The sequence below is a fragment of the Nothobranchius furzeri genome, chromosome 6 (assembly GCF_043380555.1).
Source record: "Nothobranchius furzeri strain GRZ-AD chromosome 6, NfurGRZ-RIMD1, whole genome shotgun sequence".
Taxonomy (NCBI): domain Eukaryota; kingdom Metazoa; phylum Chordata; class Actinopteri; order Cyprinodontiformes; family Nothobranchiidae; genus Nothobranchius; species Nothobranchius furzeri.
The window spans coordinates 60,556,275-60,577,896 of NC_091746.1; the positions used below are offsets into that span (position 1 = coordinate 60,556,275).

The following is a 21,622-nucleotide window of genomic DNA, read 5'->3' on the forward strand; positions in this document are numbered from 1 at the left end:
GAACACATCAACCCTTTCCTTAATGTCAAACCAGCTGCAACTGTGGAAGACCTAAACATGGAAAACGGTTTGTCTTGTTCCAGCAAAATACTCAGAGAGCCAAAGGAGGAGACCTTTTTGAAGCAATTATTTTGCTGTTGCATGCTGAAGTCAAATGCTGGAGAGAGTGTTATGGCGAATGATCAAGAAACAAAAAATCAGCAAAATTGACACCTAGGAGATCGTTCTCCAGGGTGTGGCCCCTAAAACTGTACTGAGAAGCTGCTCAGTTCTCTATCTTGATCCAATATGAAGAGTAAATAAATGTTTTGTTCAAGCATTACTCATATAGTGAAACAGTGCCTTTAATTTTTTTCATGCAATTACAATTTTTTGGTAATTTTGCAAAAACCTCTAACACAGCCATGCCTTTTTGAAAGAGCTAAACATACTCAACAATATATTTCATAACCTGGTAAGTAAGGCTTTGATAGACAATTAATTCCTTTTCAATGATGTTTGCCTTTAAAATGCATGTGTAACAGGTCCGGGTAAAAGAAGAATCTCTAACATATTTTGCAGACTATGCCACAGTGGCTTGTTAAAGAGGATTCAAATAACTGTTTCAATGCTAAATGGGGTTTGACAGAGTCCAACACAGATTTAATATCTAGGACATACATTTCTCAGCATCTAAGTGGAGATGAAAAAGTGGTCTATTTTAAAACAAACAGCAGTATGCTGTATTGGCAGAGCAACAAATGGATTCTATGTGACTCACAAATAGCATAAATTCCGAGATATTGTTCGCATATTTTCAAAATACATTTTAGCTCACAGAGCTTCAAAATACAGACAACAGATGCAATCTGAGTGTTTATTGGCATCATTTTGTTGTAGATATAGTTATAATAATTATTATTGTTTTCTAATGCTTCTAATAGACATTTTGATTATTTTAGAGCTTTTATTATGGAAAATCATCAAATTCATTATATCATAAACTATTAAACCAACATTTTTAATGGCCTTTACGTTATTGTTAAGCCATGGGACACTGTGCTAAGACTTGTTCTAGAATCAAACTGTATATTTTATTTTTGCTATAATCCATAAATTCACCAGTTTTTAGGAATCATTTAAAACTGTAGTACCAAAATACGACTCAAGAGGGCGCTCTATTGTGACAAAGAGACAGGAAGTAGTACGTTTAGCTTTGTGAGCGACATTTTAAATAAACCCGAAGCTAACTGCTAATTGTTACAGAGCTTGCGAACCTGCGAGCAGCTTACGTCAAAAACACGCAGGATTTTATTTAAACTGTAAATAGTTAGTGATTTGAGCGGTGTGCTGGTCATACAACTCGTCGAAGACAGTCTGAAGATTACCGAAGATGTCCAGATGTCCGACATTGTGATAAGAATAAAATACTGACGCTGTGGTGAGTTAACAGCAGCTGAGTGCTGCTTGAGCTACCTCTGCATTAGCTGTTAGCCGCTAACTTGAGCCTGCCTAATAGAACTGTGGTTGGGTAGATACTGCTTCCATTTAAAGGATTTTGCAATGCAGCTTCTCTGCAAGCCACATTTCTTCCTCACGACTTGCGTTATTTTGGCAAAATTTGCGAAGGTTATGATTCATGACCGAAATAAGCTTCACTACGCAGCTCAAGCCGGATTTCTGTTTAGCCGTGGACACAACTTATTAGTATTTCCTTTTGTTATTAATAAACGTGACTCACTGTCTGGATGCGTGTTGGATTATTGCGTGATTTATTTGATATTATAGTATGGGACGAAAACTTTAGTTTTTTATTAAGCAGTAAATCCATTTTTAGAAAATTTGGCTAAAGTGAGACGTTTGATATTTAAAATGACGTCAAACCCTCTATTTAAATTAAATTGCATGTGTTATGTTAACAGAAATCTGGCAAGTTTTAAAATAACTGACTGTTGGCTAGAGTTAGTAACTTGTTTTTCTCTTTAGCAGGTGAGTTCTTGTCCAGGCACATTGGTCCAAATTGGCTGGACCTTTGGGCTCTGGGCTTCATCAGCTGGAGAAAATGGCTGATTTAGTGAAGGCAGAGGAGTTTTTGGATGCTGAATGCCCTCCAGAGTGCCTTGATGAAGCACAATCAGCTATAGTTTCTGTTCAAGGAGAACAGGATGAGAACCTGAAAACGGAAACCACCACCAGTACTAGTTCACCCCCAAGGGAAAAGGAGGCTGACAGCCCTTTAAATACCGAAGGGGAGCAAAGTCTCCTCTCTATGCCATGCCTCATGAAGGAGCTCCACCGAGACTCCCCCGAGTCCCAGCATGCATCTACAGGGAGTGACAAGCCAGCGTCACGCAACATTTATGAGAGTGACTCCTCAAATCCTTGCATGCTCTCTCCCTCATCTAGTGGACACTTGGCTGACTCAGACACGCTTTCTTCAGGGGAAGAAGGGGCAGCTCCCCCTGTAGGAGAACACGAGGGTGGAATGGAAACTGTAAACGATCCTGGGCAAATGGCAAAAAGACAAGCATCTGCCACTGCTTCTGGGGGGAGGAAGTCTCGGCGGTCGCATTCGGAGAGCGAGATGCCTCCGATTGCAATGGCTGCAAAGAAGAACCGCTGTCAGCCAACGGCAATAGCGACTGGGCAGGAGAAACAAACCAATGGCAAGTTGACGAAAGTTAAAGGTCCCCGGAGCCAGAAACACAAAGAGCGTATGCGCCTGCTGAGGCAGAAACGAGAGGCGGCAGCACGGAAGAAGTATAACTTGCTGCAGGACAGCAGTACCAGTGACAGTGAGCTGACGTGTGACTCCAGCACCAGCTCCTCAGATGATGATACTTCAGGAGGCAGCAAGACAATCAAGACAGATATTCCAGGTAACCTCCCATTACCTTATCACACCCTTCTAGCGCAGTACTTTACATAGAAAACAATAGCATTACTTTATAATATTGCTTGTATAATTGCTTGTATAATTTAGAAGTTCAAACATAAACCTAAAGTTAAACTTGATAAAAGAATGTGTGCTTTCTGATAAGGACAAGGCTTTATTTGTGCTCCTTTTGACAACCACCTTTTCTTTTTCCTGTTAATTTCTCATTCATCGATAGCCATTCTCATCGTCTTTAAATGTAGAAATGTTGTTCCGAGTTGTCCTGTCACTCGTCACTTTACATCTTTTGTGGTGTCTCATAGTTTGCATGCTGTGGAATTCTAGTTGTCATTGTTCAACCCATGGATCAATAATCATTTTTTACTTAGTGATTGTTTTTTTTTTTTTTTTTTTTTTTTTTTTGTCCAGTGAGTCATGGATCTGTCCAATCTCTGCTCTAAACTGATAGAAGCAGGCCACGTTGGTCCAGAATATAAGACATACATGTCAATTTTTTTTAACTCATTGGAGAATTAAAGAATAAATATTAACATCACCCAAATTACTGCTTGGAGTTTAGTATATCCTGTTATTTATCAAATATTCTAGCAGAAGTCCTGGGTTGGTTTTATAATGAACTCTTCCCATACATGGCCTTTTATTTATTCCTGTAGTTTTCTATATATTCAGCAGCATTTTCATGTGTCTAATGGCCTAATGATGCACATCTGGGAGTGGATGTGGTGATAAAAACATTCAACCCTGGTAAACACCAGGAGGCAAACTCATTTAACTGTCTGGATGGGTTTGTTGTTTGTTTGCATCGTTTGTTTTTCTCAAGTCTCCTGAGTGAGTTCAGGTGTCACGTTTTACTCAGCTCAGGTTTTTTTTTTTTTTTTTTTTTTTTTTTGCTGTTTAAAGAAATGTTTTTATTTACTTTAATCTGGCCTTTTCAGCTTAATTTTTTACCTCAAGATTTCAGTTTTATCCAACTGAAGTACCAGTTGCATTTGATTTAGTATAAACGGTTTGTTTTGGTTTATTTAAAATTCTGTTGATTCGTTTTACATGTAGTCGCTGTAGGGGTAAAGCCTAGTATCTCAATTTTTAAACATTTTCACGTATTTACATTTAGATCTATTGGTCACATTTCACATAAATCAGTGAAAAGTGGACACTAAAGAGAGATGTTGTGACATTTGACCACAGAGTCGGTTCTTTGTAAAACTGAAGACTTTTTCCCCCAACGATGACAAAACTGTATTAGATGTATGTTGTAGTTCAGGTTATCTCAGTCCATATTATATGTGTGTACTCGAAAGACTCACCAGTTAACATGTTTTCCAGACCATAGTTGCTGACTCAGAACATCCAGTTTTCTTCCTTTATGACTCTTTTAGTACATAAAATGTTTTCAGCCATTTTTTACATCCTGGCCACAGTTTTGAGTGCTACAACCGCATGATGTAGTTCATCAGCATGAAAGAATCTTTCTGCACGTAACCAAAAATAAAAACATTCATTTTCTATTTAATACACACGTCCACCTCCAAAGCATGACCGTGCCACTGTATTTTCTTATGGCTTTGGCCTCAATGTCTTTAAAGCTGGCTTCAGACGCGGATCGGAGAGTTCCAGAGTGGGAGCCCAGATTCATGGGCTGCTGGACACCAGCTCGTGGGACAGGAACGGCATCGGCAACGTTCTGGAGGAGGCCATGACACGCTTTGCTGTGATGCAGCGTCAGACTGAGGAGCGCTTCCGCGTCTGGATGGAAAAGCTCGCACACCTCGACTCGGACAACGATTCGTCCAAACGCTCAAGCGATGCCCCCGAGGGGCAGCAGGGGGGCCGGCTTTCCCCTCCCAGTTCCTTTTTGCCATCATCGGAGTCTGCAGAGACTATGGCTGCCTACATGTTGGCGCGAGAGGACAACAGTCTGACCCCCACCCCTGTAAACAACAATAACATCCTTCCTGAAGTTGTCGTGCAGAATGGGAATCTAGGAGCTCCAGATCCTGGACTCTTGAATATTTAGATGTCCCCTCTGCTTCATTTTTTACAGTTACAAGATCTGTAGTTGATTCTGAAAGCATGGCGATGGATTATGATGCTTAGGTGATGTGAGCTCCCTAGTAGATAGATTTTTACCAGTTGATTGGCCAGAGTTGGTCTTTTGAAACTGGACTTTGGTGACCTGAGGTCCCAACATTTCTGCTGACACTGAATCACTGTGAGATTTGACATTCACCGTTTTTTTGGCTCAGCTGTCATCTGTGACACGGACACAGAACATGACTCACTACACTGGCAAATCAGGGCTCTTATTGTACTTTAATTGTCGGGCTTTTATTTCCTTACAAACACACATTTACATGCATTGCATAGTGCTGGGTAGTGTGCTGCTGTGTGATAGCACGTGCCTTGTCTTTCTAATGTCATGGTGTGATAGATGGAGCATTTTCATTGCTGTGTATGTAGCGACCGGGTTTAATGCTCCACCATCTTTTCTCATTTTCTTGAACCATTTGCACTTTGCAAATGCCTCAGGAAAAGCTTGTGAGGTTTCATTTTGGTGACACAGCTTTACTAACAGCAGAGCGTTTATCATAAATTACCCAGAAATATAAATGCAATACGCCATCATGTTTGACTTGTTAGGATATTCTCGCAGATTTAGATTAGATGTTTTTTGACGCTGACCTTTCTGTTGCTGCTAGTGAAGGGGGAACCAGTGATGGCCGTCAGATGAGACTTGTTTTGTTTGCTGCTGTTTCTCACAATGCCAAGAACATCAAATATTCCTTGATAAATTTGCGTCGTTTTGTTTTCTTTGCACTAATTTTGCCTGCTAGCTCAGACTTTCTTTCCAGCTCGAACCCTAAAACTCGAGCATCAAAGCAGCTTTGAACAACAGAGCATGACTATATTGAAGAAGGAAGACAGGACAGATATGGGTTAAAAGTGGCCTTCTCTGGTTCAGAGCATGTGCCCCCCCCCCCCCCCCCCCACACACACACACACACACACAGACCATCACTCGCTCTCAACACATTGCTAACACTATCAGACGTGAAAGAGGCTCTTAGTTTTTCTTTTAGAGCATTGGATTGTGAGTTTTTGTATGTAAATAACCTCTAAAGCTGAACTCATATTTGCTCCTCCTGTTTGCATGTTATTATATCAATATGTAGAATGTGCAAGGCCAAAACAACTCTCATTAACAGCATGTGTGCAAGATTTAGCTTTGTTTATACAGATAAATGCTGACAAAACGGGATGTTTTATCCAATTGCTTCCTTTGCTTTGGTTTCATTATTATTTTTATAATATGAAGTCTTTTTGCCATTTGGATTTGTCGTCAGCCTTTGTAGGTTTGTTAAACTGAAGGTACCTTTAAATCAACAGTATTGCTAACACAATAGAAAGAACCTGGTAATAATTAAAATGTGCATTTATCAGACAAAATGAGAAAAAGGGACAGCTCAATGTTTACCAAAGAGACTCTCTTGTTTACATTTGTCCCTTTTCTGTCATTATAACTGGCAAGTGCTTCGTTGTTCTGGTAACACTGATACTAGTGTGTTTCAGCCCAATCAGCTGTTGTGCTTTCTCGTTGTACGTGTTGTCCAGACACCCCCCCCCCCACACACACACACACACACGTACGTCTGGATAGCAGAGTGTATGTCTCACACTCTTTCTCTCTCTCTTCCTCTTTCTTTTTCGTTCACTGAAAAAGTTTATTTTTAGGTGTTTTGTATTAATTGTATTCTAGTGTAGTTTTTATGTGAATGGCTGTTATTTTAAACATCAATAAACAGAAAGAGAGAAAAAGAAAACTGCTGCAGATTTATTAATAAGTACAAATGAGGAATGCTAAATTTTATAGATAGGCTGTGTGTTTTTCGTTTTTATGTGTGTGTTTTAGTTGCTGCACACCGACTGTGGGTACGGTCTCCTCCAAACGGAGTCCCACTGGCTTGATTTGAATAATAAAGTGTTTTCTTTGTTTCCTGCAGACGGGCCTCCAGTAGTGGGCCACTATGATATTTCAGACACTGATTCTAACCAGGAGAGTTTGTGTGTGGCGACAGTCCGGCCCACGGTGATAAGGCATGAGCTAAAAACACACAGAGGCCAGGATATGGCAGCTCACTCTGGGTGTGTAAGAGCTCTGAGCTCGATCTCAGGTCAGTTACAAACCCGGTAAATAATCATTTCCTCTCAGTGAAGGCACGGCTTTTAAGGGCATAGAAGGGGGAGTGGGGGTGTCACCTTTTACGCGGCGGTGGGAAACAGGCCCATTTATCTCAGCAAGGCGCCGTTGGAAGCACACTTGATCCCACGCTTCTAAAAGTACTGCTTCCTTACAACAAGGAGACAGAATTGACCCTTTATAAGTACAAAGGTGGTTTCCAAAAACATAAGTGTTAAGTGTATCATCTGAGGTATCCATTATCCAGTGTTTGTTTTTCCTTTTTGACCATTCATTGTTTTGTTTTTGTCTGTGTCGAAGCAGCTGCAGTCTTCATGCGTCAGCGAGGCCTGAAGCTCTCTACTGCTTTGATCGTCCTCCCAACGTCTGACTGTTCCTTTCATTTATTTCAGGCTGTGTGGAGGCAGAGCTGCTGCACAAGGAGAGCTCTCAGCATAAAGGCCAGATTAATATTGCTTCCTCTGACAGTGAGGTGGAAATAGTCGGCGTGCAAGAGAAAGCTCGGTAAAGACACTCAGTAGTTACCCCCACCCTCTCGGCTCATCTAAAGGAAGTGTAATGCTAAACTTTCATTTGTTTGTTTTTAAACTAGATGTGCCCATCCGTGCGGAGGGGTGATAAAGAGTTTGTCTTCCTGGAAGGAGAACTCTGTGGAGCAGTTGAACAACACAAATGAGTCTCAGATCTGGACTACCGTTTCCCCTCGGCCCAACTGGGTGTCCCCTCCTGAAGTGGTGGACCTTACGCTGGACGAGGACGCCGGACATAAATATCGCCTTTAAACAGCTGAAAGCACCTGGCTTCCTTCTTTCTTAGTGTCTGAGTCTAGATTTGCAGCCACTTGTTTCTCCTCATGGGATTACTGCTGCTTCAGAGCATTTTGTCCCATTTGTTTTCTAACAATCACGTATCAAAGCCATTCTACTGGTGTGATTTCCCGGCTCTTGCTTGTCTGCTTGGAACATAATGAAATGGCACAGCACTCATGAGTGCAAGTAGAAATGTACAAGAATGATTTATCTGTCAGCAATATCTTCCCTTCATTTAATACCTCAGTTACTCCTCGAACCGGTGCAGGTTATGTTTGTGTCGTGTGCTCGCGAGCTGCTTTAGCGAGAACTTCGAGCCGGTTAGTGTCACTTTCTGGCTGTTGGCCTTAATCACTACAGACTTTTTCTGGGATCTTTTCACAAGTGGTTTAGCATTTTTGACTTGTGGTGAAACGACGAGCTTCTGCTGGGGTTTTTTGTTGTACAGTAGAGCATACGTAGGTGAGCAGGTTTGATGTTGAGGAGTGAATTTTTGTTTTCTTTAAGGTCTCACACTGGATATGCATCTAAATCGGTCCCCTTTCATAGCCTGCTTTGCACAGTGTCTTAAGTCGACACAGCTTGTCTGATACCTACAGAGGGGTTTTTGTTTTATCCTAAAGGAGTTGTGAGACTGTAGGGAAGGATCGGAACTTAAAACGCATCTGTCCTGACCTAAATGACCAGCCTAACAACAACTCCAAAGCTCACAGATCCATCAAATCTGTCACACTAGACGAAGTTCTTTCATTATGACTTGATGCCTGCTTCTTTATAAAAGGCAAAAAAGCGATAAACACTTAATTTTAAGCTGTTTTTGACAGGCCGCTCTTTGAATAACCTCAGTTTGGAGAAGCAGTGATTAGATTAACTGTTGTCTACAATTAAAGGTGCAATCTGGAGTTTTCCCCTTTTCGGGGATTATGTATGATTTTTTTTTTTTTTTTAGAAATCTATAAATCAACTTTTTTTTAAATTAAGCCCCCACCCCATAGTGCCCCATGTAATTTTACCTGAGCGCTGCTCAGCATTAGCCAATAGCGTTAAACATCTGCCTATATACAGTTGTCCCTCATAGAGCCTATGCGCACTTTCGCGGATGTGCCTAGACCAATGCACAGTTGGGAGACATTTCTAATGGACAAATAAATCTTTAAAGGTGTGGAACACTAAAAAACAATTTTTTTAATTAATTCTGATTATAATCGGTCACGTTGAGTTTAACGTGCAGGCTGAACATGAAAATAGTCTCCTACACCTATCAGCTGCATTAGCTTCTGATAGAAAATAGACAACGAAACGTTAGGATTTGAAAAGTGACAAGTCCACGTCACATTGTCACTTGATATTCATGATCTCACCCATCTTGACTTGTGACGGGGAAGGCTGTTTGTTCAGCATCCAAGAAACCTCAGAGAACGACTCGGCTAGATTAGGCCAACCATTAGCATCTCCACAACACGGCAGAAGCTCCTCCATGCTTGTGTTAACTGTGGAGATAATACATCCATGTTGTATTGATTAAACAAGTGTTCTACACCTTAAATATATATTAATAAATGGTATAATGTGATAATAATAATGCTAAAACAACACACTTTAGCTCTGTTGCCTAGCTGCATGTTCACAAATGAGAGGCGTCGTTTCCAGTTGTAATCATGTAAACGGAGCGAGGGGTTTAAAGGTGCAATTTCTTTTCCTGTAGATGCCCTCTGATAAAAAAACAACTATTCTGCATTTTTGTCAGTTACAAAAAGAATTTCTCAAAAATCATAATGCTCCTAAAGCAAATGTTTGCTAATAAATTTATCTTACGTGATCTTTCTGCCAGAAAATGTACCTGGCGCCAATGGAACTGATCTAGAAGTACGACATAAAACTAGTCAGCATATAAACCATAAATTCATCTGTTGATTTTGTGAGCCGCTTATCCTTGACTAGGGTCTCGGGGAGTTGGTACTTAATGCCCTGGATGGGTCAGTTGCCACGCAGCAGAAAGAACGCAGATTTTCTGCACAGAGTTGGCGTGTTTACCCTATGATGTGTGGTCACTTAGGCGATTCTGTTAATTATTTTAAGTAATTGGTTTGAGTCTGACAAAAAAAAGCACCTGACTACGCAAAATTTTCTATACTGCTACCATGTCCTCATTGTTGCGCTCTGTTTTTTGTATGTCACGTACAGATCACCCTGCGCTACCTAAGAACTACTGGAGCCGCCCTGCTATGACGAGCCCACCCACTAGATCCATTTCTTACTTGTAATACAAAACCACCTGAACCATAGAGTTGAGTCGAGAAGCGGAAAAGGGCCATAAATCAGGGATAGTCAACTTGTTGCCCATAAGCTGTGATTCTTTCACTAAATACCATACAAATACAGGCCAGTTACCATTTAAATCCACAATGCTATCGCTAGGTGGCGCTGTGTTATATCCACAGCTCCTCATCACACAGTGCAATGCACTCTGAAAGGTTTGCTCATTTAGCTGTCAGAGTTTAGCATGTGTACTGTATGTTTTTAGACTTTCTTGTGTGTGCCTGCTGGACTGGTGACCTGCCCAAGATGTCTCCCGCCTTTTACCCAGTGAATCCTAGAGTTAGACACCAGCTTCCCATGACCCCATTGAGGAAAAGCAATTAACAAAAGGAGTGAGGAATTATCTATAGCATCAGTTATTTGAAAATGGAATGAAAGTCGCATCGTTTGCCCCCTAAGCGATTTTGCTCGTCAGTGAATGTATGACCTTGCAGTGCTGTTTGGGTGTTTTCACAGTCTGTATGTTTATCCTAAACAGGTGATCTCCTTTACTCTGGGGAATCCTAATAACAGGAAATGCATCCTCCCTTGAATAATGCAAAGCATCATGGCCTGAATGGCTTGAATAGTGCACTATTTTTGTTTTTCAGCATGGTATAAATCATATTTAAAAAATTACATTTTGCCGTCTCACTTGCATATTTTAATGTTTGTGAACAAATTTTTTTTAAAGATGTCTACTTGTTGATGTGTAGGACGTTGGGCATTTAGTGTGTGTGTGTGTGTGTGTGCACAATTTTTAACCTCAATCAATGGGGTCCCCCCCCCCCCCCATTCTTTATTACTTACAATTTGAAACTAATTCTAGTTTTTGCTCCTAAAGAAAAGTTGCTTTCCTTTTATGTTTCTAGAAACGTTAACAGAAAGGGATAGTTGTAAGTACAAGAATTTAAACCAAAGTGAATTTTGTGTTCTCAGTTGAACTTTCTTGTTCATTGTAAAGTCCCTTTGTGCATCGAAATCTTTTAATTTGGTAATCCGTGCTTTTGTAAAAGATGTGACATGGATTACAATTCAAACTCACGGTTTTGTTAAATATATTTTAGTTTTTATGTGGCCTGTTCTGTACTGTAAGCAGCTGTTGCTGTATTCTCTGATACAGATCATTTCTGCTTGCAAATCTAAAACTGCTCTGTGATATTTATGTTAGATTGTTGGTAAGACCATTGAATGCATCCTTACTAACATCAGTCAAAAACAGGTCAAGGTGGCTGGATGATGGTTGCACATTTTATGTTTATTAGCATATTTTATTCTCCGTTCAGACATTTTTCCTCAGTAATTCAGTCATTGCTCTTTTGTTTCAACTCTGTTTTACTGTCAGTATTTTAAACAAACAAATGTTTATGTTGCTTCTGCAGGTCCCCAGCTTACATCAGTTTATTTGTAGAACAAAAAAAAACTATTTTAAGAGTAAATAAATAGTGTTATTTAATGATTTGTTGTCTAGATTGTTTTGTTTGTTTTCCTTTGTGATGAAACCGTTCTAATTCACTTTAAAACAGGTTTTGTTACGTTTGTTTGTGTGTTGCCAAACAAGAGTTTGTGAATCCTGGTCTGTTTGGAGTCTTGACTAAAAACTGAAGCTATTTCTGGTTCTGACCTAAACAGAAGAGACTATTTATCATTTCATACATTAAAGATTAGCTGAATTCCAAATGTTGGGAACAGCATCTGAAAAGTTCTACTGCTGTTAACTAATAAATCATTTTTGAATATTTTATTAAGGTTTTTGACATTACTAACTCGTATTTAAGGCTTTAGTGTGGTAGTTTATGTAGTTCCATGTGCTCTACTGTGATATTTAGAAGAATAAATCCAAAGCATAATATTGAACACATCTCAGGTAATATTAAAGGGCTACTGTGAGCATTAGTCATGCCCCATAATAATTATAGTAAGGTTTGAGGGAAGCTTATTATATACTGACTCATCTGTCTTTTTCTCACAGGTAAGCAGAAGAGGGGAGCTCTGGCACAACTGTTCGACTATCTGCAGGAGATGGAGGAAATGCTGCAGGAGGAGGGCGAGCATCAAGAGCGGCTGGTAACCAATGTTAGGAAGATGGAAGAAAACAGTGCAGCAGTAATGGGACTGCTTGGTTGCATGGTGTCCATCTTGAAGCAAGCTGCGCCTAAGTCGTTTATTTTTTTAAGTTATTTTATGTAATTTCTTTGCAATTATTTTACATATATTTGTATTTTTAACACATTTTTCTTTTGAACAGGTGTTTTCCAGATGCCTATTTCAAATGATGTGGCTGCTGTTCCATTATGTACTGTACCTTGAATACATTTCTGTCTAAATATATACCCACACATGCCAATGTTGTTTTTGCACATAAACGCATACGTAAATGTGACAATGTGCATGCAAATGTAGCAGCACATACTAGGCCCGTGTCAGTGGAAATCGACTAGATTTTTGAAAGAACCATCCAAAAACCGGCTGGGGTATCAAAGTAGCATCAGTTCGTTATGGTGGACAATTGGTCTATATGTGTTGGTGTTAGCAAAATATCCCATGAACCACTGGGCTGATTTTAATGGGACTCCTCTAATTCATGAGATGTAGGAGTGTCAAGTAAAGCTCAAATACTTTGCTACTCCTAAAGGAAGAGTTTTTAACACTTAAGCTATTTCTTTCAAACTGGTTTCAGGGATTCTTGACAAAAACAGTCTAATGGTGACTTTATTGCACTGGACTTTTAACACTAAGTTATGCTCAACAGTGGGTATCTTTTTTCTTCATGGGTTATTTAGTATTGGCTCATGGTACGGACTGCAGTGGTTAGCACTGTTGCCTTGCAGCAAGAAGGTCCTAGGTTCAAATCTCAACCTAGGGTCTTTCTGCATAGAGTTTGCATGTTCTCCCTGTGCATGCGTGGGTTCTCTCCAGGTGCTCTGGCTTCCTCCTGCAGTCCAAAACCAGGACTGTTACACAGGTTTGAGTGTGTGTGTGTGTGTGTGCTTGGTTGTTTGTCCTGTGTGTGTCTGTGTTGCCCTGCGATGGACTGGCAATCTGTTCGAGATGTACCCCATCTATGCCCAGAGACAGCTGGAGATAGCACCCCCCCCCCCCCCCCCCCATTAACCGGCTGAGCTGTATTTAATTTTTAAGCAATGGTTGATCAATTGTCAGATCACACATAAAAAGCACTTTGGATTGCTATTGTCTGTCTCACCGAGACAGATCCTGAGACGCTCCTGCCTGACATATTTATTTTATTCACGGAAAAAAATCAGACTGGTGATTTCTCTTGGGGTTCATTTTATGCATTCAAACAGCACAGCACTCCATTTAAACTTCTTACATGTACAGTGGGGCAAAAAAGTATTTAGTCAGCCACCGATTGTGCAAGTTCTCCCACTTAAAATGATGACAGAGGTCAGTAATTTTCATCATAGGTACACTTCAACTGTGAGAGACAGAATGTGAAAAAAAAATCCATGAATTCACATGGCAGGATTTTTTTAAAATTTATTTGTAAATCAGGGTGGAAAATAAGTATTTGGTCACTTCAAACAAGGAAAATCTCTGGCTCTCACAGACCTGTAACGTCTTCTTTGAGAAGCTTTTCTGTCCTCCACTTGTTACCTGTATTAATGGCACCTGTTTGAACTCATTATCTGTATAAAAGACACCTGTCCACAGCCTCAAACAGTCACCCCGGCTTTCCACGGGAGCCGTCAGCAGCACGTTACTGCAGCAGCACGTCATAGCTGCTCATAGGAACCGCTGTGGTCAACAGAACCTTTTCCACTAGAGCCGTCGGCAGCGCGAGTCGGCCGCGTCTCAGGAGCAGCATGTCGCGGCCTTTACGCGCCGGTTCTATTTTCTACGCGCGACGCCTCTGAAACGGGTCAAGTTCAACATTTTTGGGGAAGGAAAGACAGGAAATCGAACGCGGAAATGGGGAAAAGCTCCCGAGATTTTCAGAATAAAGAACGTACTGCCTTCCGGTTGCTTTACTTTTAAAAACAGTTACTGTGCGGCCCCGTGAGAAGTTATCACACAGCTAGCGCTCTCCTTTGTTTTTCAGGTCCGTATTGGCGATTATAAAACGGACAGAACATAAAACACAAACCATGTTGTAGTTTTCTCCTGCTTGTTGTTGTGTTTACTGACGAAGTCACTCGTGTGACTTCGTGCTCGGTCGGTGACAGCTGCTGCCCTGCTGCTTCGCGTCTCGTGGGAAGGGCCAAGCAGCAGCTTACGCGAGCAAGATGTGCTGCTGCAGTAACGTGCTGCTGACGGCTCCCGTGGAAACCCGGGGTCAGACTCCAAACTCCACTATAGCCAAGACCAAAGAGCTTTCGAAGGACACCAGGAAAAGAATTGTAGACCTGCACCAGACTGGGAAGAGTGAATCTACAATAGGCAAGCAGCTTGGTGTGAAAAAATCAACTGTGGGAGCAATTATCAGAAAATGGAAGACATACAAGACCACTGATAATCTCCCTCGATCTGGGGCTCCACGCAAGATCTCATCCCGTGGGGTCAAAATGATCATGAGAACGGTGAGCAAGAATCCCAGAACCACACGGGGGGACCTGGTGAATGACCTGCAGAGAGCTGGGACCACAGTAACAAAGGTCACCATTAGTAACACACTACAACGGCAGGGAATCAAATCCTGCAGTGCCAGACATGTTCCGCTGCTGAAGCCTGTCCAGGCCTGTCTGAAGTTTGCCAGAGAGCACATGGATGATACAGCAGAGGATTGGGAGAATGTCATGTGGTCAGATGAAACCAAAGTAGAACTTTTTGGTATAAACTCAACTCATCGTGTTTGGAGGAAGAAGAATACTGAGTTGCATCCCAAGAACACCATACCTACTGTGAAGCATGGGGGTGGGAACATCATGCTTTGGGGCTGTTTTCTGCTAAGGGGACAGGACGACTGATCCGTGTTGTGGACAGAATGAATGGGGCCATGTATCGTGAGATTCTGAGCCAAAACCTCCTTCCATCAGTGAGAGCTTTGAAGATGAAACGTGGCTGGGTCTTCCAACACGACAATGATCCCAAACACACCGCCCGGGCAACAAAGGAGTGGCTCCATAAGACGCATTTGAAAGTCCTGGAGTGGCCTAGCTAGTCTCCAGACCTCAACCCCATAGAAAATCTGTGGAGGGAGTTGAAAGTCCGTGTTGCTCGGCGACAGCCCCAAAACATCACTGCTCTCGAGAAGATCTGCATGGAGGAATGGGCCAAAATACCAGCTACTGTGTGTGCAAACCTGGTAAAGACCTATAGTAATCGTTTGACCTCTGTTATTGCCAACAAAGGTTATGTTACAAAGTATTGAGTTGAATTTTTGTTGTTGACCAAATACTTATTTTCCACCCTGATTTACAAATAAATTCTTTAAAAATCCTGCCATGTGAATTAATGGATTTTTTTTCACATTCTGTCTCTCACAGTTGAAGTGTACCTATGATGTAAATTACTGACCTCTGTCATCATTTTAAGTGGGAGAACTTGCACAATCAGTGGCTGACTAAATACTTTTTTGCCCCACTGTAAATCTGTTATTTGTCCATCCATCCATCCATCCATCCATCCATCCGTTTTCATCCGCTTATCTGGAGTCGGGTCGCGGGGGCAGCAGCCTAAGTCGAGAGGCCCAGACTTCCCTCTCCCCAGCCACTTGGGCCAGCTCCTCCGGGGAAATCCCAAGGCGTTCCCTGGCCAGGTCCGCTCCGACAGCTTCTGGCGTTTTTAAAAAGTATCCCAGGGCCATGGTAAGGGTTGGAGATGTTTATTCTATTTAATTACTGACTATATTAAAAGATTTCTTCGGTTTCAAAGTGTGAAGTAAACTCTGACGAAGTAAAATCCAAGCCGATCCCGTTCATTTTGTTTACCTTTGTTGGCTGCCAACATGGCGTCTACTCTCTGAGAGTCACATGACGTCCGGAGCTCTATATTCACACATAGGTTCCAGACTATCCTTTAGTTTGCATCCACTCACAGTAAATAATAGTTTAAACAATTTGTCAAGTCGTAAGTGTTTGTAAAATAAATTCTTACTATGTTTATAAACCTGACTGTTTCTTGAATCAAAGTGAAGTGTGTAAGAACCCTTAATAATTAAAAGAATCATAGGATCTTCTAATTAATCATCCTAAGACCAAGCAGGGGGTATTCTATTTATATAGAGTATCACAGCTATTGGTCACAAGTAGTGGTAATAATATAAATGGCTTTTCAAGCAATTTACTTAAAGCAATACCCTCTATTATCATTACAAGGGTAACTGTTACACTGCCAGTTTTAACACCTGTTGCCTTCACATATTCTTGCATCTGGTTTCACAAGATCTTCATAAGATACTCTTGAGGAGTATAAGTATGCAAATCTGCATCTTTTGACCTTTATTTGTTAAAAATGGCTTTGAGGTCATAGATGTTGGATAAAAATGTGGGTTTGGGGAGACTAAACATAAGCATTGCACATTTTTCCCTATAAAATCTGATCAAAGTTTAAATATTGACATTTGAACTCCTTAAAGGTCATCTCGTCACAGAAATAGAAAATTTAAACGTGGATGGTTTGTAAGAGTTTAAAAATGACTCCCAGGAAACTTAAACTCCTTGCCATCAGGAAAGGTTAAGACACTTTTTTGCTTTCATTGATGTTTCTCAGTAAGACGTCTTATTCTTTTCTTTAATGTGCAGTCTAGGCAACTCCCTCACTAGGAACAATACTACTTTTCGCTCATGCACCAATGTGGCATGCTGGGTCAGAGGTCATACTGCCACACCTGCCACTAGGGGGGCATATGGAGTTTGCATGAAGAAGACAAAGAGTGAGTGGAGCGATGCGGACTGCAGGGTCCTTTTCCTTCAACCAAAGCTCTTCAGCTCGCTCCTTTCACCCTCGGGGCAGAACATCAGCTGTATGCTAATTTTTACAAGGGAGTGGTGGCCTCACGGTGAATGACTGACTCAGAGCTGGGAATGTGTGTTTTCTCCTGCAGATGGCTGAGTGATATCACTGTAGGGCCTGTGTTCACTTGTGCTTTTCTATCTTATTCCCACATTAGATCCATAATGATAGTTTAATTAGTTATGAGTAGCAGAACTGACAGTGGAAATCTGACCTGCAGTGATAGCAGAGCATTATGAAAGGCTCTTTGTGTTTCAACCCCAGGCTTAAATTAGATGGTGGGAAATGGAAGTGGGGACATATGGGACTGGAGGTTTGTCTCTTCTATGTCCATCTGTTTCTTCATCCTTCGGGGTTGACGCTTCAGGCAAGAAGAGAAGCTTTCAGACCCGCCTTTTTGGACTGTAGAAAAATAGAGCAAAGCATGTTTAAGAAGATTAAATAAAATCATTATTCTATTGTATTCTCTGGGACCTCCATCAATTATGTTTATGTACAGTGGGGCAAAAAAGTATTTAGTCAGCCACTGATTGTGCAAGATCTCCCACTTAAAATGATGACAGAGGTCAGTAATTTACATCATAGGTACACTTCAACTGTGAGAGACAGAATGTGAAAAAAAATCCATGAATTTACATGGCAGGATTTTTAAAGAATTTATTTGTAAATCAGGGTGGAAAATAAGTATTTGGTCACTCACAAGGAAAATCTCTGGCTCTCACAGACCTGTAACGTCTTCTTTAAGAAGCTTTTCTGTCCTCCATTCGTTACCTGTATTAATGGCACCTGTTTGAACACATTATCTGTATAAAAGACACCTGTCCACAGCCTCAAACAGTCAGACTCCAAACTCCACTATGGCCAAGACCAAAGAGCTTTCGAAGGACACCAGGAAAAGAATTGTAGACCTGCACCAGACTGGGAAGAGTGAATCTACAATAGGCAAGCAGCTTGGTGTGAAAAAATCAACTGTGGGAGCGATTATCAGAAAATGGAAGACATACAAGACCACTGATAATCTCCCTCAATCTGGGGCTCCACACAAGATCTCATCCCCTGGGGTCAAAATGATCATGAGAACGGTGAGCAAGAATTCCAGAACCACACGGGGGGACCTGGTGAATGACTGCAGAGAGCTGGAACCACAGTAACAAAGGTCACCATCAGTAACACACTACAACGGCAGGGAATCAAATCCTGCAGTGCCAGACGTGTTCCGCTGCTGAAGCCAGTGCATGTCCAGGCCCGTCTGAAGTTTGCCAGAGAGCACATGGATGATACAGCAGAGGATTGGGAGAATGTCATGTGGTCAGATGAAACCAAAGTAGAACTTTTTGGTATAAACTCAACTCGTCGTGTTTGGAGGAAGAAGAATACTGAGTTGCATCCCAAGAACACCATACCTACTGTGAAGCATGGGGGTGGGAACATCATGCTTTGGGGCTGTTTTTCTGCTAAGGGGACAGCCAGGACGACTGATCCGTGTTAAGGACAGAATGAATGGGGCCATGTATCTTGAGATTCTGAGCCAAAACCTCCTTCCATCAGTGAGAGCTTTGAAGATGAAACGTGGCTGGGTCTTCCAACACGACAATGATCCCAAACACACCGCCTGGGCAACAAAGGAGTGGCTCCGTAAGAAGCATTTGAAAGTCCTGGAGTGGCCAAGTCAGTCTCCAGACCTCAACCCCATAGAAAATCTGTGGAGAGAGTTGAAAGTCCGTGTTGCTCGGCGACAGCCCCAAAGCATCACTGCTCTCGAGAAGATCTGCATGGAGGAATGGGTCAAAATACCAGCTACTGTGTGTGCAAACCTGGTAAAGACCTATAGTAATCGTTTGACCTCTGTTATTGCCAACAAAGGTTATGTTACAAAATATTGGTTTGGATTTTTGTTATTGACCAAATACTTATTTTCCACCCTGATTTACAAATAAATTCTTTAAAAATCCTGCCATGTGAATTCATGGATTTTTTCCACATTCTGTCTCTCACAGTTGAAGTGTACCTATGATGAAAATTACTGACCTCTGTCATCATTTTAAGTGGGAGAACTTGCACAATTGGTGGCTGACTAAATACTTTTTTGCCCCACTGTATGTTTATTTGGCAGACGCTTTTATCCAAAGCGACTTACAATTTATAACCTATAGGGCATGTTGTGATCTGTGGGGGAAACCGGAGTACCCGGAGGAAACCCATGCATGCATGGGGAGAACACGCAACTCCACGCAGAAAGGCTGCAGCCGAGTTTTGAACCTGGATATGTACTCGGAAACGGTCTGATAGAGTCGCTGGGTGGGACTACCTCAAGCTGATTGGCTGTAATTCAGTAGGAAATTATGTCAGCAATATCAGTCATTTGTAAAATTGGAAGAGTTGCTGGTATTCTGATGGACTGGGGGAGAAAATAGCTCTCTGGTTTAAAGTTTTTACCATGTTGGGTTGTAGTGTTTTGACCCACGACATGCAGAATCACACACAGAGGCAGAAGGGAAGTAAAAAAGGTTTATTTTAATACGGTGGAGGTGAAGATGAAGGTCGGAGTTCGGGTGGTTCCAGTGGAGTTCTAGAGCAGAGACAGGAGTGAGCAATTGCAGATCGGCAGCATAAGGGGTTATGAGATTTTGCTTACGGTTTCCTGGTTGTTAGAGAAGGCTTTGAGAGGAGGGCAAGTCACGGCGGGTTGAGCGAGAGTCAGAAGTAATGGCTGGGAGCTGAGCACCAGAGTTCGGGATGTCCAGGTTGGCAGGTGGGGTTGGAGAGCAGGCGGTCAGGGTTGAGCGACAGGGCTGGCAGGCAGGGTTTGAATCCAATGAGTCTATTTCCTGATGATGGAGGTTGGCTGGTGGAGGAGAAGTTCCTGAGGAGGTTGGAGGAAACAGGACAGGTAAGTACAGGGAGGCGAGGTACACAGGAGATAAAAACGAGCTTAGATACTGGCAAGGAGCTGGCAAGAGTACTACCCAATACTGAGTAATCATCCGGCACTGATGACTTGTCCCGACGCTCCTTAAATCCCGACCACTGATGAGCAGATAGACAGCAGCTGCTCTCCGTACACACCCACCTGCACACAGAAAGACTCAGCACAACACAGAGTTTAACTCAGACCATGACAGTTTTCAGACCCCAGATAGAGCAATGGTTCCCGAAGTTGGAGTCATGACCCCACTGTGGACCATGAAACACTACGTATGTGGTCTTGGGATGATCTCCAGAAATCAAATACAAATGAAAATAAATTCCTCATAGAATATTTGTAAATATAATTTAACCCTTTGATGCATGAATTATGAAATCTTCAACCATGATTTTTTAACAATTTTTTTCATCCACCTTTAGGTGTGAATGAAACAAATTTCAACAAATATTTTTGTAAAATTTTATAATTTACAAATAATTTATTACATGTCCACCTCAGTGGACAGCGTGCATTCTGAACATGAAATATGTTGGCTTGGCTTACCGAAGTCCAAATGGAGGGGCTCAAATGCAATAAAGTCTTCAACAGCTGTGCTTAATAGCAAAAACAAATAAATAACAATTTTGAGTACCTGTCCACTGTAGTGACCGTTATGCATCAAAGGGTTAAGTAAACTGGAGCGGTTTGCAGCCAAGTGTAAAGCAGCTGGGTTGAAAAATCCGAAATCTAAATCCGAGACCAATCGGGAAAGGATAGAAAGCCTTCTCCAGGTCAGGATGAGGGGTCCTGCTCCAAGTGGAAAAGTGTAAGTATCTCAGGATCTTGTTCTTGAGTGAGGGAAAGGTAGACCAGGAAATCGATAGGCGGACTGGTGCTGTGTCTGCAGTGATGTGGATGTTGTAACGATTTGTTGTGGTGAAGAGAGAGCTGAGCCGGAAGGGAAAGCTGATGATTTAATGGTCAATCTGCATTCTTATCCTCACCTATGGTCATAAGCTTTGGGTAGTGACCGAAAGAACGAGATCGCGGATACAAGCTGCCGAAATGAGTTTTCTCCACAGGGTGTCTGGGCTCTTCCTTAGAGATAAGGTGAGAAGCTTGGTCATCTGGGAGTGGCTCAGAGTGGATCTGCTGCTCTTTCACATCAAGAAGGGCCAGTTGAGGTGGCTCGGCCATCTGGTCAGGATACCTTCTGGGTGAGGTTTTCCGGGCACGTCCAACTGGGAGGAGACCGAAAGGAAGACCAGGACACGCTGGAGGGACTATGTCTCTCGACTGGCCAGGAAATGCCTTGGAATTTCCCTGAAGGAGCTGGCCCAAGTAGCTGGGTAGAGGGAAGGCTGGGCCTCCCTGCTTAGGCTGCCCCCCACCCCCAATGCGACCCCAGATAAGCGGACAATAATGGATTAATGTAAAAATTAAAAATACAGCTTTAAATGAAGACAGTGTTTGTTTGGTTGTATTATTCTCATGGTTTTTTTTAAACTTGCAGTTTTTAGTTTTATGAGTCAGAAGCAAAATTTTGGGAGCCGTGATTTAGAGTACATTGAGAATCTGATTCTTTTCTCTGTGATTTTTTAAATGATGGACTTTATTTGCCC

At 41.8% G+C, this 21,622-nt stretch overlaps 1 protein-coding gene and 1 long non-coding RNA gene across 6 annotated transcripts; one reads left to right on the forward strand and one right to left on the reverse strand.

Moving 5' to 3' along the window:
• The first annotated feature begins 1,197 nt into the window (after nt 1-1,197).
• ark2n (arkadia (rnf111) N-terminal like PKA signaling regulator 2n) lies at nt 1,198-12,511 on the forward strand. Of its 5 annotated transcripts, none has more exons than XM_015942985.3 (5): nt 1,198-1,420; nt 1,966-2,858; nt 6,877-7,047; nt 7,466-7,577; nt 7,666-11,639. In XM_015942985.3, the coding sequence occupies exons 2-5, from the start codon at nt 2,042-2,044 to the stop codon at nt 7,853-7,855; spliced, it is 1,290 nt and encodes a 429-aa protein (XP_015798471.1). In that variant the 5' UTR covers nt 1,198-1,420; nt 1,966-2,041; the 3' UTR covers nt 7,856-11,639. The 5 variants fall into 5 exon arrangements, with proteins under 5 accessions (XP_015798471.1, XP_015798472.1, XP_015798475.3 ...); XM_015942986.3 differs by having other exon boundaries at nt 1,969-2,858; XM_015942988.3 differs by lacking the exon at nt 6,877-7,047 and having other exon boundaries at nt 1,199-1,420.
• A 7,078-nt stretch (nt 12,512-19,589) lies between these two features.
• On the reverse strand, nt 19,590-21,616 carry LOC139070339 (uncharacterized). The gene is made up of 3 exons (XR_011520880.1): nt 20,062-21,616; nt 19,731-19,958; nt 19,590-19,664 (listed from the first exon to the last, which is right to left on the reverse strand). It is a non-coding gene; the product is annotated as an uncharacterized lncRNA (long non-coding RNA).
• Nucleotides 21,617-21,622: the final 6 nt, after the last annotated feature.